The 17,852-nt window shown below is 40.7% G+C and overlaps 1 protein-coding gene across 1 annotated transcript in view; it reads left to right on the top strand.

The window, feature by feature from the left end:
• Window positions 1-654: 654 nt before the first annotated feature.
• The window catches only part of ppfia1 (PTPRF interacting protein alpha 1), a 50,950-nt gene continuing 33,752 nt past the window's right edge, over window positions 655-17,852 (top strand). Inside the window, exons 1-3 of the mRNA XM_054620852.1 lie at window positions 655-739; window positions 4,104-4,364; window positions 17,493-17,594. Of these exons, the coding sequence (XP_054476827.1) occupies window positions 4,104-4,364; window positions 17,493-17,594 (363 nt within the window). The 5' untranslated portion in view covers window positions 655-739. The remainder of the gene's footprint in view (window positions 740-4,103; window positions 4,365-17,492; window positions 17,595-17,852) is intronic.

The raw sequence follows: 17,852 nt of genomic DNA, 5'->3' as shown, positions 1-17,852 counted from the left end.
CTGAGGCAGCTAAGTTAGCAAACGCGTGAAGCTAACTTAGCTAATGCTAGCGATGCTCCATGTGTCTCCACGTCAGCCGGGCTGCTCCTCGTCTCCTCTGCCGGCTGTGAGGCGTCTCTGTCGGCTCACTGGATGCTAACATGCTAATGCTGAGTTAGCATCGGGACACACTGCTTCCTGCTTCCTCTGAGGCCTCCAGGAAGCCACAGAACAACACACAACTCTGGGCTTTTGTTGGGTTTTTCCCCACTGAGAAGACTTCGTTTTGCATCCCAGACTCTGAGTGGGATTCACTGTGTGGATATCTGTGGAGTTTGACACAATAACACAGTGTTTTCTGTGGATTACACACACACACACAGCTGGGAAACAGTAATATCTAAAGGTGAGACCATGAAACATCCTCACACACATCATCTCAGTGGATAACACTGGTTTATACACATGTACTTCAGTGTTTTACAGCTTAGGTTGCTCCATCTTTACTCTATTACAGCTACTTAAATGGTCAAACTACTCTAAAGTACATTTAATTACTCTGAATTGGGTCTTCTGTCCTGCCACATATCCCTGTTATCATTATTGTGTCATGTACAAAACATTTTTTTACAGCCTTAATGCATCCCAGACACTGAGTGGAATTGATTTTCTAGATATCTGTGGAGTTTGACACAATAACACAGTGTTTTCTGTGGATTACACACACACACACACAGCTGGAAAACAGTAATATCTAAAGGTGAGACCATGAAACATCCTCACACACATCATCTCAGTGGGTAACACTGGTTTATACACATGTACTCTAAATTCAGAGTAATTAAATGTACTTTAGAGTAGTTTGTACTTTTAAGTAGCTGTTACTTAAATGGTCAAACTACTCTAAAGTACATTTGATTAATCTGAATTGGGTCTTCTGTCCTGCCACATATCCCTGTTATCATTATTGTGTCATGTAAAACATTTTTTTTACAGCCTTAATGCATCCCAGACACTGAGTGGAATTGATTTTCTAGATATTTGACACAATAACACAGTGTTGGAGCTTCATAAGATAGAGAGAATAACAGTAATATCTAAAGGTGAGACCATGAAACATCCTCACACACATCATCTCAGTGGATAACACTGGTTTATACACATGTACTTCAGTGTTTTACAGCTTAGGATGCTCCATCTTTACTCTATTACAGCTACTTAAATGGTCAAACTACTCTAAAGTACATTTGAGTTTAATTTCAATTCAGTTTATTTTGTCTTCCCTCAGAGGGCTTTACAATCTGTACACATGCGACATCCTCTGTCCTTACACCCTCACATCCTCTGTCCTTACACCCTCACATCCATCACATCCTCTGTCCTTACACCCTCACATCCTCTGTCCTTACACCCTCACATCCTCTGTCCTTACACCCTCACATCCTCTGTCCTTACACCCTCACATCCTCTGTCCTTACACCCTCACATCCTCTGTCCTTAGACCCTCACATCCTCTGTCCTTATACCCTCACATCCTCTGTCTTTATACCCTCACATCCTCTGTCCTTAGACCCTCACATCCTCTGTCCTTACACCCTCACATCCTCTGTCCTTACACCCTCACATCCTCTGTCCTTAGACCCTCACATCCTCTGTCCTTAGACCCTCACATCCTCTGTCCTTAGACCCTCACATCCTCTGTCCTTAGACCCTCACATCCTCTGTCCTTAGACCCTCACATCCTCTGTCCTTAGACCCTCACATCCTCTGTCCTTAGACCCTCACATCCTCTGTCCTTACACCCTCACATCCTCTGTCCTTTACCTCCTCTGTCCTTATACACTCACCTCCTCTGTCCTTAGACCCTCACATCCTCTGTCCTTAGACCCTCACATCCTCTGTCCTTAGACCCTCACATCCTCTGTCCTTATACCCTCACATCCTCTGTCCTTACACCCTCACATCCTCTGTCCTTAGGCACTCACATCCTCTGTCCTTAGATCCTCTGTCCTTACACCCTCACATCCTCTGTCCTTACACCCTCACATCCTCTGTCCTTAGACCCTCACATCCTCTGTCCTTGGATCCTTCTCCCAGGATGGACAGAAGTCAATAGATGTCATGTGTACAGAATGAACAGCATAACAGAGATACAACACATTCAATGTATATGACATAAATGATTCATATAATAAGACTACTTATAATAACAGCAGCAATTATTACAGTAGAATTATAGTTATGAAATAGGGATAGTAATGTGATTAATAATAATAATGGAAGTAGCAGTGGGTGTCAGTCAGCTCACAGCAGGAAGCACGACTACGGTCCAGGTACCACAACGATTCATGGAAACCTGCAAAGCGAGAAAGCAAAAAGGGCTTCAGGGTGGAAGCAAAGCTAATAAGCACAATGGTACAGGTAATAGTAATAGTAATGTGACTAGTAATAATAATGGTGGTAGCAGTTGGTGTCAGCGGTGCCATAGAAGGAGGCACGACCACAGTCCAGGTACAGCCACGATTTATGTAAACCTGCGAGGCGAGAAAGCACAAAGACTCCAGGGTAGAAGCAAAGCCAATAAGCGTAATAGTACAGGGAATAATAATAGTAATGTGACTAATAAAAGTAGTGGGGTCTTCTGTCCTGCCACATTTGCTTTTCTCAATTATCCCTGTTCATGTACAGAAAAACATCCTGGTTTCAAACCTGAAGTCTATTCAGGTGTCCCGCCTCCAGAGGGTTGGTTTGTCATCTTTTACTTTTTGAGGTGTCTGTCCTGACACACCATCTGTCACTGCCCTCCGTGGATGCTCAGTGACCCTCCCCCTCATAAACATTGTTGAGTTGGCTTGACCTGGATATGCAGCGTTGGTTTTGTATTTTTTTGCTTCTGATAAATTAGGTTTGCCTCTTTGCACCTGAAATACTGTTTATCATCCCAAGCATGCAATTTGCAATCAGAGTTAATTAAGGATGGAAGGTTGGTTTTTGTTGCATGCAGTAGCTGTGGTCCAGTTACAGTTGAGTGTTGGTGCACTGAACCGAATGCAGTCGTTTTTTGAAAGCAAATGGCTTTTGGCATCTCAGGCGATGCAGAGAGTAAGATGAAGGGGTCGGCTCCGGCTGCCACCAAGTTCCTACTCAACGTGTTCCAATTTGTAAGTTGTTGTTCCTTGTGGGTATGTTAAATCCAGCTCACATGATTCTTGGCTTTTTGTGTCTAGCAGTCTGTCTACAGGACCTTAAGCTCCTGGGTGTGGAGAGTGGCTTTGTGATTCTGCAGACCTTCCTGTCCAGCTGTTGTTGGACGCAGCGTTTTTAAACCAGATCCAGACAACAGCGCTTTACTGGTTGCCTCTAATTGATTTCAGGCTCTCTGCTACTAGTGCTAGTGTAGGTTGACTTGACATTTTACTGTGGGGAAGTAAATTCATATCCCAGGAGTAGTTAACCATTAGTAATAATCAATTAGCAGGTTCAGTGTTCAATTCTGCTATGTCAATAAACTGTTGAAATGTCCGATGCTTTGGTGTCTGCAAAGAATGCTGATTACATCACCGCAAAGGTGAACTTTTAAAATTGCCCTCTTGTCTCCTGTTTTGTCTCAAATCTGTCAACACTTTTACTGGTTTGGCTTTTGGGAGGAGAATGAATAAAATACAGTGTTTTTTAACCAATACAAGCTGGACTCTTGGGAGTAATACATTTTCCTAGTCCAATAAACTTGCATTCTAATTGAATATAGCGCACAAATAAGGTCATGTCAGTGGCAAAATGTATTTTTGATTTTAAATGAGATCTTTTTCCGTGTTTTTTTTTTTTGTGTGGCAGCAAACAACTGTCGCTGTAAAATGTTGTTTGTGGTTCTTAATACACCGATACATTACATTTACATAACACACATTCTTAAGAAAGAAGATGTGTGTTGTGCTGGATTATCCATTGACCTCATCATAAAGAGTTTTCAGTTTTGTCTTCATACTGAAACGTTGCTGTTCCCCACCTGTTAATGCTGACCGCTCTATACTTTTCCGTATAATTTGCCTTCATAATTCTAACTCCAAACTGTTTCTTCTTCTGCTGTCTCCTTTGACGCTGCTCTGTCCGATCCGCGGTTGCAGATGATGTGCGAGGTGATGCCCACCATCAGTGAGTCCGAGGGGGGAGGCGGCGGCGGTCGACGGGGCTCGGGCTCCCCGCTGCAGTCGGACTCTGAGGGTCACTTTGAGTCGCTGATGGTGTCCATGCTGGAGGAGAGGGATCGTCTGCTGGAGACTCTGAGAGAGACGCAGGAGAATCTGGGCTTGACTCAGGGCAAACTGCACGAAGTCAGCCATGAAAGGGACTCACTGCAGCGACAACTTAACACTGCTTTACCACAGGTAAGTGAGAGAGAGACCGATGAGTTAGATGCTATGGTTGTTTCATATAAAGTGATTCATCAGCTGTAAGCAGCTACGCCTGTAAATCGTCGAGTAGTTAACGTGGTTGTCTGAGTCATGGAGTTCTCAAACTGAAACGGCGTCGGGAGTGTTTTTAAAACGTCTCCGTTCTGTGGACCATAGACTGTATAAAATAAATGGACAAAGTCATCAAGGCGTCCCCTATTTGTTTGTGGACGGCTTTTATGAAGCCTTGATTTCAGCGAGGCCATCTTGGAATACGGCCGTCGCCATGTTGTTGTTTTTGCAACCGATGAACGTAAGTGACCATATTGGGAATGCGGAGAAGTGACGTAGAGGCGGCGTATACAGCTCTAGTAGCAACAGATGCCCTAAAGCATCCCCTGCTTTATGGTCTGTTTGACTCTAAATGGAGCATCATTTACTAAATGAACATCATGCTGTATTGAAGAAGACTTGAAACTAGAGATTGAGACCATAAACTCATGTTTACAATGTTTACTGAGGGAATAAATCAAGAGAGAAGTAGAGTCATTTTCTCATAGACTTCTATACACTCTCACTTCTTTTTGCAGCTGGAGAAGTCGTCCCCTGCTGGTCTGTTTTAAGACAGTTCCGCATTGGCTTCACTGCAAATGATATGCGCCTTACAACCAAAACAGTGTTGCCATAGAAAAACTATAATACCTGTCACACCTGTGTCTCTGCTGGTATTTTACATCATGAACATTTGTAATGTAAAAATGCCACAGCGTTTGAGACTATCAGAGAAACAAAAGTGTGCATTGTAATCGTATTTAAGTGGAAAAATACCAGCGTTCCTGAATGCCTGCTTGCTTCGCTGTCAGCCAAAGTGTCAATCTCACATTTGTATAACAGCTCCTTCAGATCTTTGGCTCCCACAGTGGAGAAAGTGATACCATCGTCTGCTGTGGCTTTGGGAGTTATATGGTCGACTGATTGCAAGGTGCAGTGAGGTGTGCGTGGGTTTTTTTTGCATCAACCTTAAGACAAGTCAATAAGATAAAAGAAACTGAAAGTGATGAATACTACACATGCTATGAGAAACTATTTTTGTTCTGTTTTTCAAATGAAGCCCAATATATATAGAAAAACACAAAACCTCTGCAGTGTTTCTTTCTCAAATAGCTTCATGCCACACTGTGTATATAATTAATATGCAATAAGCCCCTTAGTGTAATGAGATTGTCATAGCTGTGCTTGTAGTTCTACTATTTGCATAACATAATGTGGAGAGAATGGTGATCCGACTGTCCATCTGCTCTCAGGACTCATGTTTCTACCCTCTGCGCTCTTATGTTTTTAAACAAAAGGATCAGGTTTCCCCTTTTAATGATGCATAAGAGGCTGGTTATCAGTTAAGCGTTGCATATGCATGCATCCAGTGTATAAAGTTAGCATGCTGGTTATTTTCAGAGTTTGTTTGACATGTTATTATGAGTGAGGCATGCAGAAGGTGAGCGACCACAGCTCAGAATATGACAGACGATCTGTCCCAGTGCTGAAAGCAGAAAGGTGTGCAGATTGTGACGGACTGCTTATAGAACAAAGAGCAGATTACACAACGCTCTAACTGATAGGATCCCACATTCCCTCTAGAGAACTGATGTTTAACACACTTGTGGAACGCCAAGGCCTTTATCGTTGCAGCTCTGTGTTGTACAGCCAGGAAAACCTCATCCAAAGTGAAAACATTCAGACTCTCATCCACTTGATGTGAGGCAGAATATGGAGGTCAACATGTAAAAGTAAACACTAACAGCTGTTGAATTGACGGCAGCATTGGAGCGAGCTACTTAAACCGCGTTTACATGCTACGTAAAATAAGAGGCTGCCAGACTTTGCATACACTGCACAGTCAAACTGTCATTATTATTCAATAGTTCACACATACATTTAACCCTTAGGGTGCCATTGAGTTCTGCAGGGATGATGTATATTTGTAGGTCAACACTGGAAGTTGGCGTCACTGATTCCCTCCACAAAAAGCCAGTGGGATTTTTGAATTGGATTTTGGATTGTTGCAGGAAAATAATCTCTGTGGCAAACACAAGTTTATGATACTGAAACGCTTTGTTCATAAGGGTAACCTTCACAAATGAACACCACTTGTGATTTTGAAGGCTATAAAGGAACCACGGTCACATGACTTCACTTCACCACCACTAAGCTAAAGGAGGACGAGTGTTTGTTTGGTCGTCTCATTTAGACACTTTTTTAAGACTAAAAGGGGTTTTAACTGCACTATATTTAACCACAGACCTTATGTCAGACATTCAACAAAAAATACATAACAAACACATTGATTTTGAGACAAGGAATCTGGATCATTTTAAGGTTTTGGGACATATCACTTTTGATCCGTCTAAAAACAACAAACATATTAGTTAGAGGAGCTGATCTCGTCTACATGTTTTCTTTTATTGCACTGCTTTTATACATTGAGGGATAACATATTTTATGAACTAGTTTTGATAACGACATACATCGTCTAAAGACCTTTTTTGACCAGTTGCCTCTAGTGATTCCTGTTTTGTTATCATTTCTATCAGGATTTGAAGCCATCATAATAGGTAATCAGTTGCCATGAATCTACTCCAGTCTGTATCTCGCTGTCTGTTCGTGTGCATGCACGTCGCTGCTGTGTTTTTCTTTTTTTTGTGTCAGCTGATCATCTGGCTGTCTGCCAAGTCTCCTGGGATTTGTGTCTGGAAGGCACGAAAGTCCAGCTGTTAAAACATTTGAAGCTCTGTATGTGTTGTAATCTGGTGTTAATACATTAGGCAACATTGTTTTGTTTTTTAATGCAGTTTTTGTGCAAATTTCCAGTTCAGAACTCCTTTTGGGATGTTTTCACTTCATTCCACTAATTGATTAATTACATCCTGACTTCACATTGCCTATTCTGAATATTTAAAACAGAATGCAGAAATGAAACATGCCTGATTCATTTTAGGTCATCGTTACTGAAAGCTTTTACAAAAAGCTGCCTAAAAATGTAGAAGTAGAATGTTTTATGCTGTTTATTGTTGGGCTAGCTGTAGCTTTAGCTCTGACAACCTTGCCCTCTTGTTTACATCCCTCATGGACGAAAGATTAATGGACGCATCCACATTTTAAACTCTATTTGTTCTTGGCCAGGGACTCTCAATATATTACTTTCAATGACTTATATAATTGGAAAATGTATAAACCTAATGGGAACGTAGGACAATACAAAGTAGCCTAATGACTGCATTGAGAAACACTCATAGAAACCTTAATAATAGTGAAATTGGTGCCATTTTGAGTTATTGTGTTGGAGAGTCTCGGTAGGTGAAGGGGAGGTGCCGTGTTCTCCCGTGTTCCCTCCCCCCCGGTGAGCGTACCCTTCCACTGGAATGCACAAACATTCCAGGGCAGCTTGCTCACACGTCAACGGCTTCTTCAAACTTCAGCGGTGCCCTGTCAGATGGTGTTTTTCTTTCTTTTGTTGTACTGTATGTGTGTAACAGTCCGCATCGACACCAGGCTGAATGTGTGCACAGATAGATTTCTTTAGAAGCACCAATTTTAGGGCCCACATGTTGCGGCAAAGTCAATTTCTTATTCAGCCACAGGCTTTTAATAGTTTTAGCTTGAAGTGGGCTTCGTTGGGTGTGTTTGTGTCAGCTGGCAGTGCATTTCCAGCTGTTTTCTACCACTGCTGTGAAGATTGTTGAGGCAGTAAAAAGAGAAAGAAGTTGTAGTAGTTGGACAAATGAGGTTACTTCATTCATATGTTTTTCACACACACTTTCCTGTTCAAACTGGCCAATGTGTAACCACTCTGAAGGTAACTGCTGTCCTCTCCTAACACCTCTCTTTGTAGGAAACGTAAATGTCAAGAAAAGTGCCAATCAATCCAGATAACATCATTAAACAAAATGTCCCTTATTTGTCAGTTAATATTCAGTCGGAGTGAAATGAAGGAACTGTCTGAGCTGCAGCGTCATTGACCATTGTTGTTTTGATGACTTTTCCACATGGGGATGTCTACTGAGGGCCACTGTCTTTGGCTGCAATCAACCCGACGCTAAGTCCCGCCACTTTGGACACAGACTGGCCAATCATAGCGTGGCATTGGCCAGCTCTGACCAGGGTTTGACAGCTCTGCTCCATAGAGTCTCATCCGTGGTTCCAGATTCTTTATGTTCAGGCTGGTTTAGTGGATTTGGAGCTCGTAGTGGTTAAACGTTGTGTGATAGTCATGACCTGGAGAGGACGTTAGGTTTCTACGTATAAAACCTGTGGAGCTAACGTTAGCAGAGTACGTCTTTGTTTCTCTAGCTACTCAAGGTATACTTAATGTATTTTAATGGTTGTAACAGTGAATAAAGAGGAACATTGTTGTTCCTTAATTTATTTGTCTTCTGTCTGGATCTCCAGGTGATGTGGTGGTTTACTTTTACCCTTTAGCTTCTATCTTTATCTTTTTAAATCTGTTTTCATCCTAATTTATACTTCAAACACATATTTTATCTTCTGTCTTAAATTGCTGTGTAAGATAATAGCAATGTAACTGTCTTTCTGTATAGTATTGGCATGCTGCTTGTCCAGCAGCTCATTGTGGGCCTGGCACTGTAAACTCGGGCTGTCATGTCCTTTTAGACTACTGTTTTGCTAAAGACACTTAACTGATATTCAGAATATAAACAGCGCTGCTTTAACAAAGACACAAAGGGCTGTTGCTTCAGGTACCGGTGGGACGATGAAATACAACCCACGTCTGGTGGTTTGAGGAATGGATCCCCGGCCGGCCGCCCTGTCACTCATCTCAGTCATGGCTCTAAAGAATCGGCCAAATAACTGTTATGCAAGTAAATATCCATCAGATGCTACACAGCGGTTTATAAGGCTACAAATCACCAGTTTAGGTTTAGGAAAGTTACCTCGATGTCATTTATTCACTGTCTGTACACAGTATAAACTAATCCCTCAGGATTTGTGTGCTTGAATGTATTTGATTGGACAACAAAGTGCTTTGTCTGCAAATCTTTAAGGTCAAGATGGAAAGTACTTCAGACCTTGAGCTTCAATATTGAATTTGTTTCATGAGGGGGACACTGGCTTTAGCTGTTGTAAGAGGAGAAACCTTTCCATGCAGAAAGGTAGTAGGACATAAAGGTAGTTTGTCAGTATAAGGTCTTGGTTTTGACTTTTGTTTGTGTGGCAAAAGTCAAAATTCAATCCTGCTGTTACATAGTTGGGGAAAAAAACGAAATCATGAGTGTAACTTGGCAGTTGGTGATATTTTATTTTGATGGAGCCAATCGACTGAACTTACCAAATTCTGTATTCTGGTCATTGACACAATGGCCTGAATTTAAAGTGCCCAGTGGTGAGACAGAGAGACAAAGACGGACTTGTTCCACTCAGTGACATGAAAGTGACGGAGTGTTGCCTTTTGCCAAATGTGATCTGAACTCTGAATGAAACAAAACACAAGAGCGGGGAGTGAAGGCCGTCCTCCTCTACGAGCTTCACAAACGTCCTTATATCTGCACAGGATTGTTTTTGTGAAGCGTGAGGTTATGTTTTAGGAGCTGATTAAGAAGGTTGTCACTATGTCCAGAGCGTATAGCAGTTTCATTGCATACCGTCACCACTTGATGAAGCTATATCTGTCCACATGCTGGCTTTTTCTGAGCACCAGCGTCTTTTTTTCAATCGTTCCAGATGAAAAGCGATAGTATGCGTCCGCCCAGAGAAAAAGCGCTGCACCATGTCCTTTATTTTTTGCCATTTTTGTGCGGCCTCTCTGAGCGCTTTGAGTTGAAAATCTCTGCACTTTTGAGGGAAAGCTCTGGTGATTTAACTGTAGAAAATGGAGGAGAGGCTTGTTTTGTCCGTGTCTGTCTATACTGAACTAAATATGTCAGACAGACAATATCATAACAAAGACTAAAAAGCGTTATGGCGGGGACAAGCTGATCCTTATAAAGTAAAAGGTCAAGCATCATCAACAAAGTCAAACAAACAGATAGGATCCCAACTAGATAATGCAAAGCAAAGGAGCCGTGATAGTCCATCAAACAGCGGTAGATTAGAGTGGTGATGTTGTTATCGCTGAGAAGAAGCGCTCCCCTATGTGAACACAGGCCATTTGTTATGTTTAACCAGGTTTCATGCAGTGTCTGACTGATACACGGCGCCTTTTGTATTCCAATTTAATCACTTCCTCTCTGAAGAGCTTCACTCGTACTGTTGAAAAAGGAAATGTACCTCACACAAATGAAGTGTGGAAACATTCAATAGCGGAGAAAGTTACAGTTTTTCCAGGGCTAGACTCTTTGTCTTGTCCCAAAAGAGATTCTTCACATAATCGATGTAACTGAAAACAACCTTACTTAAAGTGTCATCAACCAGTGATGCTATTTGACGATAAAAGAGAAGACCTGATTGTGATCTGTTAGTACTGTGATAAGACTTAGTCAAATAGCTGTAATTTCATGTCCACAATATAACAGACTTTCTTATTGGTTGGTGTTAACAACTTGTTCATACATGGAAACAGTTTAAAATTGAACAAACCAAGAATTTGTTAAGAATTGTACTGGTTGATAAAGCTTAGCATTGACCTACTAAGCTGCTTTGTGGTTACCTACACCTGAACTGCGAGTGTCAAGTTATGATTTTTGTCCAAACCGTGGTGATGGTCTCTACGTCGCATCAACTCATTGTGGCTGCAGCTTGTTTTTAAACTTCCTCCCTGACATACATGTATAACTGATCCACTCACTAAAAGTGAGAAACCTGCAGCCCCTCCACAATAAGAGCCCTTCCATGATTGTAAAAGCAGCAGGTGACTTAAATATTTGGTGGCTGATACATTTGTGGGTGATTGGTCAAGATACAGTAGGTGAAAACAATTATGTTAAATAACTCTCAACCTAAATCTGCTGTGACTAGAATGCTTTCAACTGTGTTTTGAACCTACATTTCCCTGCAGGTAAAGGGTTGTTTCTGTTACTATGGCCTGTCATTATGTAATCTGCCTTTTGAAAGCTTATGACGCTCTGCTTTGTCACACTAAATAGTAATTAAGCAAACTACTGAAGAAGTAGTTGTGACCTCGACCAAATATGCAAAATGGTGGATTCAAAGGAGATCAAATTACCTCTAATGTTGTTTGACAGTTTAATTGTTAAGAGGAAGTTGGGAGGACGTAGTGTTGATGAACAGGACATTCATGTTTGATCATGCCTAGTGAAGGAGCTCATACGACAACATGTGTTTGACATGAAGTATGTTATTTCTAATATTTAAGGGGAAGTGGTACAGGCAAAAACATGCACTGGTCATATAAGAGATTCTTGGCATGTAATGTTTTTTTTTTCAGACTAGTGGAAAGAAAACATTTATTTTACTACTTTGTCTGTTTGCGTCTGTAGATTTCTCCTAAATTCACCAAAAGTTACCATTAGATAATGACTAAAACCCTGTAATACAATAAATAATCATCTTAATGTCAGTAATCAGCTGGTGAAGTTTCATGTTGATATCTATTAGTTATTTTTTTTTACCCTATTCACCTGTAGAGTCTTCAACATGTATGTAATTTAACTAAACATATCTTTAAAGGATATCGTTATTTTTTTTCTCTAAATGACATTTTTTCTCAGACTCTGATCCATAAATCTCCACTTCAGTAGCTCTTACATACACCAAACTTTACAGCTTCATTCCTCTCTATATTCTGAAGGTTAACACAGAGGGGTTTGTTCATATGTCATTCATAGCCTGATTTATACAACATTTTATGACTAAAAACATGGAGAAAGGTGATTTTCTTTTTCATGTCTGTTGACAGTATTTTCTGATTAATGTAGTGAAACATTGTGAAAACATTTCACTCTAATATGTCAACTTAATGAATCAAGCATTTTTAACCTGGCTTTATCCAATGTTCACATTTCTGTTTGGGAATGTATGTCAATTAGCATATATAATTAGATACTGCATCATTTGCATAGTCAAACATAACATTTCAGAAAACTTGTAATACAAAAAAAAAATTGTCTTAATGTGAGTAATCAACTGGAGGAGTTTCATGATGATTATTTTATATATATATATATATATATATATATATATATATATTCATCAACAAAGAAACACAAGAATCTTAACGAGCTCAGTGATGACGTTTGTCTTCAAAGGGAGTAAAAGATGCTGCGAGTTCGTGTTGGGTCACCTCCAGTTGATTGACTTGTTTCTCCTGTGTGTGTGTGTGCAGCAGTGAATAGCAGCCATTGTAGTGTCTAATTAGTTTTGGCCGGTGAGTCCTCCTCCAGGAGAACAGATGCCCTCAGCACAGTGTCAGATTTCAGCACACGCGCTGTAAGCTTTTAAGAGCGGCTAAAGTCATTATGTGTGTGTGTGTGTGTGTGTGTGTGGGGGGCTACTGGTTCCCATCTCAGGTCCAAATACGGCGGCACAATGAAGCAATGCGTTGGGAGGAAAAAGAGCATTCATCGGTATTTAAGAATCCATAAAATGTTCCGGTACTTTCAGTCCTAAAACATCCAGCAGCGATGTTGGACAAAATACCCAGAAAATTAGATTAAGTTTCCTCGAGTATCCAATCATATGAAGATGTTTTACATTCTTGTTCTTATTATTGACATAACAGAGGAGCCTCACTGTTTCATGATCTCCTTCCCTTTTTGCAGCGTTGCAAGAGCTGCCGGTCTATCCCTCCTTAGCTGTTTTTATGGCTTTTTATACTATAAATGTCATAACTTTCTTTGTGCACATACCTGAATTCAAGAGCACCAACACTTATTCAAGTAGTTTTGCTCCTTCTACTCCATTTTATTGAAGTTCTCCAAGTGTTTAATGGTAGAAGCATTGTGTTAACTAGTGCAGGGCAGCTTCAGAACAACTTCACAAACAACACCGTGCTTCCTTTGGGTCCTGAGCAATTCACCCACAAAGTGTAAACTCCATAACAGTAAATAAGGGTCCCCCATTTAATACACTTCACAATGTGCACATAATTCACTACTTATAACAACTAAATATGTCTGATGGATCCAGAGAGCTCACACAGACGGTGTGCTTCCATGGTGTCCTCAGCGATTAACCCACCAAGCGTGAAGTCGATCCGATGAACGGATGTCAAGACTTCTTCTGTTTTATTTAGATTAGATATCCTTGAATATATTGCAACAACCAGACCAAAACATGTACATTTTTTAGCAGACATGCTGGAGATTTCAAGGCATACGAACATAAAATCCAGCAGAAAATAAGTTTAAATCTAATGACAAAAAATTGTTGGCAAAAATGTGAAAAAAAACCCAAATTTGGAGAGCAGACTGTGTCTCTATATCTTATGTTATAATGTATGCCAGCTGCATTCAGCAGAGGAAATAAATAAGTGTTATTCCAGTGCTCACACGTTTCCTCACCTGCACCCAACCGTGCATATTTCTTAATTACATCATAATACAGTAACGACTCTTTCTTTGTGCCACTAAGGTGTTCACATGTTCTTCACCGTGAGGCCGGGTGCCAAAAGCAGCCGTACAGTTTTCCCTGGAAAGCTTTTGTTGGTGCCTCCGTGTTTTGGTACGCTGTTCCTTTAATAGGTTGGCACACATATTCGTTCCCCCCCTCTAATCCCCTCCCCCTGGCCGAAGGCTTACAGAGCAGCTCAGTCCACGTCGTCCATCCACACTCACTGAACCAGACACTAGTCCGCCCTGCTGCAGGGGGAATGGGATCAGGCTTTAATGCCCACGGCTGCATTCACATGTAAACAGGCTTATGACTGCACTGTGTTCAATCTGCAGGTTTTGAATACTATGCATTTATTTGGGGATTAAACCAGTAAATGTATTGAACGAATTACCACTTAAGATATGAAGCTTGATGTCTTTACCTTTCTCAAATACTTAACCCTCTGAACCTCAGGTCTTTTCGGGTGTTTTTTTGCTCCTGTCACATTTTTCTCTCTCTGTGGTCTTGATTTTCACTTCAATATAAAAGTCCAGCACCTCGATGGAAACAGGACAGTCATGGCTGGAAGAAGAGAGAACTCACAAAAGTTATAATTCCATGATTCATCAAAAGATAAAACGCAAGATGGATTTCTTTGATAATGTATTTTCCCCAAAATTGGAAAACACTGGAATCTATAAATCCAACATGTTTCCAAGTGTCCACAAGTGTTACCAATGTTGGGGAAAAATGGAGGCTCCACATGTAGCCTTTATTTCAGTCCAAGTTTCACAGAATTGTTGTCATGTGACTGTTGGTCTCAGCAGAATCAATCATGGCTTCGTAGTTGCGTTGAGGAGCTCAGAGTTAATTGTTTTTTACAGAGTCTTGTTAAAGCAAAAGGTTTATTTGTGGTGATTTTCTTTTTACATGAGAGGTGTAGAATAAAATGTTTTTGATGAACGATCAAAATTAGCTGCCTGAAGCGTTTGTAACACATGATGTGTTCATGGACCCTCGGAAAGAGGAAAAAGACGACTATGTGGCTGATATTCTAGTACTTTGTTCTGCGTGTGACCAGTTTGTAAAATGGGTTTTGATGGTTCAGTCTGGAACAGATTTCAAGATTATTATTTTTTTATCCATGCAGCAAGGTCCAAGTTTTCTCTTTTTTTACTTCTTTTTTTAGTTATTTATTTATTTACCAGGGAAAGTGCACTTATCAACATTTTAGTTTCCACCTAAATGTAAATGTGCCAGTTTGCTAGAGAGCTCATTTTCGTCAGACAGGTTATTACAAATGAGTTGCGTAATATTATCAGTTCAATCCAGCAGCAAACACTACAGTACGATACTGTACAATACAACACAATAAAATACATTACAACAGTATCAGACACATCTGTGTAGTTATAACAATTATATCTTTATATATTATTATAACAAATAAAAGTGTGCAGCACAGGTAGATATCTTATCTAATCAGTAGCTGAACTGAAATCATTAAACTGCTCTTCCATCATACAAGTACAAACAAAGTACCAAACACTCCCCTTTGTTTCACTCAATATGATATTCTGTATAAATGATGAGTTCAGGGGAAAAGACGGAGTCATAAATGGCGTTTTAAGAGGCGTACAGAAATCTAAAGGTTTCTGTACAACTCGTCCTCAACGTCTGCTCTGGAATGTAGGAAGTAAGCCACTCTGTAATTACCCCCTGGCCCCGCCTCTCGTGGCCTCTCATTGGCTAGCAAGAGAGCAGAGACCTCGGCCGCGGCCAATGACAAACTCCCGCTGACTCCTTTTCTAGTGAAGGATCTGAGCCAGTCGCTGGAAAAGCTCCGAGGCCGGAGTGAAGGCGAGAGAGAGAATGGTTGTGGTGACTGAAAAGAACGATCAGTTCCAGCAACCCCCCAGCCCCCCACACACACACACACACACACACACACACACACACACACACACACACACACACACACACACACACACACACACACACACACACACACACACACACACACACACACCCTCTCAAACGCAGTAAGAAGGCCTCGCCACTCAGTGTGCCTGTGCTAGTTTTTGCAAAAAATCAGGATGGCACATTCTTTAGGTCCAACCATGCATGTAATTCCTAAAAGCAAGTGTGTGTGTGTGTGTGTGTGTGTGTGTGTGTGTGTGTGTGTGTGTGTGTGTGTGTGTGTGTGTGTGTGTGTGTGTGTGTGTGTGTGTGTGTGTGTGTGTGTGTGTGTGTGTGTGTGTGTGTGTGTGAGCACGACTGCATTTGTTTGAGCAGACTTGTTCTAATATACCTCACATCGTTCTCAGGTTCTCCTCAGAGAGCGGCAGTGTATTATATCGTCATATTTCTCACGTACTTTGAGGTGTTTGATGTAAATGTTTCATCGTCTTTCTTTTCTCTTTCTTCCATTTTAACATTAAAACCATGTTGCTGTATGTTTCCTGCTCTATGAGATATCAATCACGGCTGAAATACTCACTTTTTTTTGCTGCTTTGTACTTGTTGTGGAAGTCCTAAACATCCCGGGAAACTAATCGTGTTGTGTCTGGGTTCATAACATCATCTGGAGGCGCTCGGTTAATTTCACCGAGCTGTATTCACTATAAGTTGCCTACAGCTGTTTGAACAAAAAAATCATAATTTTTCTGTGATTTAATTACAATAAACTAATAAAAAGATGCCGAAATGAATTCATAATGATGCAGATTTGTAAAAAGTCTGAAATCATGTTTTGGTAGGTCTTTCAACAAGATGTCAAGCAAACAACTTTTAAAATGCTTGTTTTCTAAACGGAGTTTGGTTTGATCGGTGCTAAGCTATGCTAACGTTGTGGCTGCTCCATCAACACTCAAAATAACGTCATATTGGCGTAAATACGGCAGGGTTGTTATTGTTTGTACAGTATGGTTTATACACATACATTTATACATATAGTTTTGTTTGATCTCTACTAATATGAGGTATCGTTGAGCTCAGAGTTTATCAATTTATAGTCTTGGGTTGCCGATTATAACATGTTATTTTTAAAGAATTATGTGAGTAGTTTTTTTTTGTCGCCACAGACACCTAGTTCATAATATTGCAAATGTACATATATTGGAATACTTTGTTTAAAGTGTCATAGGCTTAATCACCATCGTGTTACCTCCGTTACCGATAGATAACGACTTAACGGATATTTGTTTCAGTGAAAAGCTTCAATACTGCAACTATAAGTCAGCGCGTTATCAACTCTCTAAGAGAGAATCTCTAACAGAACATCTCTGCTGAAGGATTTAAGGTACTTAACAGTTAACGGGTAACTGTTTGCACAACCAGTAAAGTGTATCAGCAGTCTGAGATCTACTTTAGATTGCTGCAGTAGATTTAGAATTTATTTCACACGCCATCAAAGTTTAAAACTTTAAATATGCAGACTCCCTGCCTCCACGTCAAACTTTTTCTTACATTACATTACATTACAGTCATTTAGCAGACGCTTTTATCCAAAGCGACTTACAGGAAGTCTTATCTTTCTCAATCAAGAAGCCAGGAAAAATAAAACCTGATCTCAGTAAGTAAGCAGTGACATGTAACTGTATTTGTACGTTTCTATTCTAGGAGTTTGCTGCTTTAACAAAGGAGGTGAACGTGTGCCGGGAGCAGCTTCTGGAGAAGGAGGAGGAGATCGCAGAGCTGAAGGCGGAGAGAAACAACACACGGGTTAGTATGACATGCTGACAGACAGACAGACAGACAGACAGACAGACAGACAGACAGACAGACAGACAGACAGACAGACAGACAGACAGACAGACAGACAGACAGACGCTTATCTCCAACTGCAACAAACAAGTGTTACACATTCAAACAGGACTGGACCTCCACTCTCCACCGTTAATGAGGCAAGTCAGATTCCTGTGTGTTTCTGTTTTGGGTATCGATGGTTGTCATAACACGGCTCAACAAATCAGTTTCTAT

Source organism: Anoplopoma fimbria, chromosome 2 (genome assembly GCF_027596085.1).
Source record: "Anoplopoma fimbria isolate UVic2021 breed Golden Eagle Sablefish chromosome 2, Afim_UVic_2022, whole genome shotgun sequence".
In the NCBI taxonomy this organism is placed as follows: domain Eukaryota; kingdom Metazoa; phylum Chordata; class Actinopteri; order Perciformes; family Anoplopomatidae; genus Anoplopoma; species Anoplopoma fimbria.
This window is presented reverse-complemented; position numbering and strand designations above follow the sequence as displayed.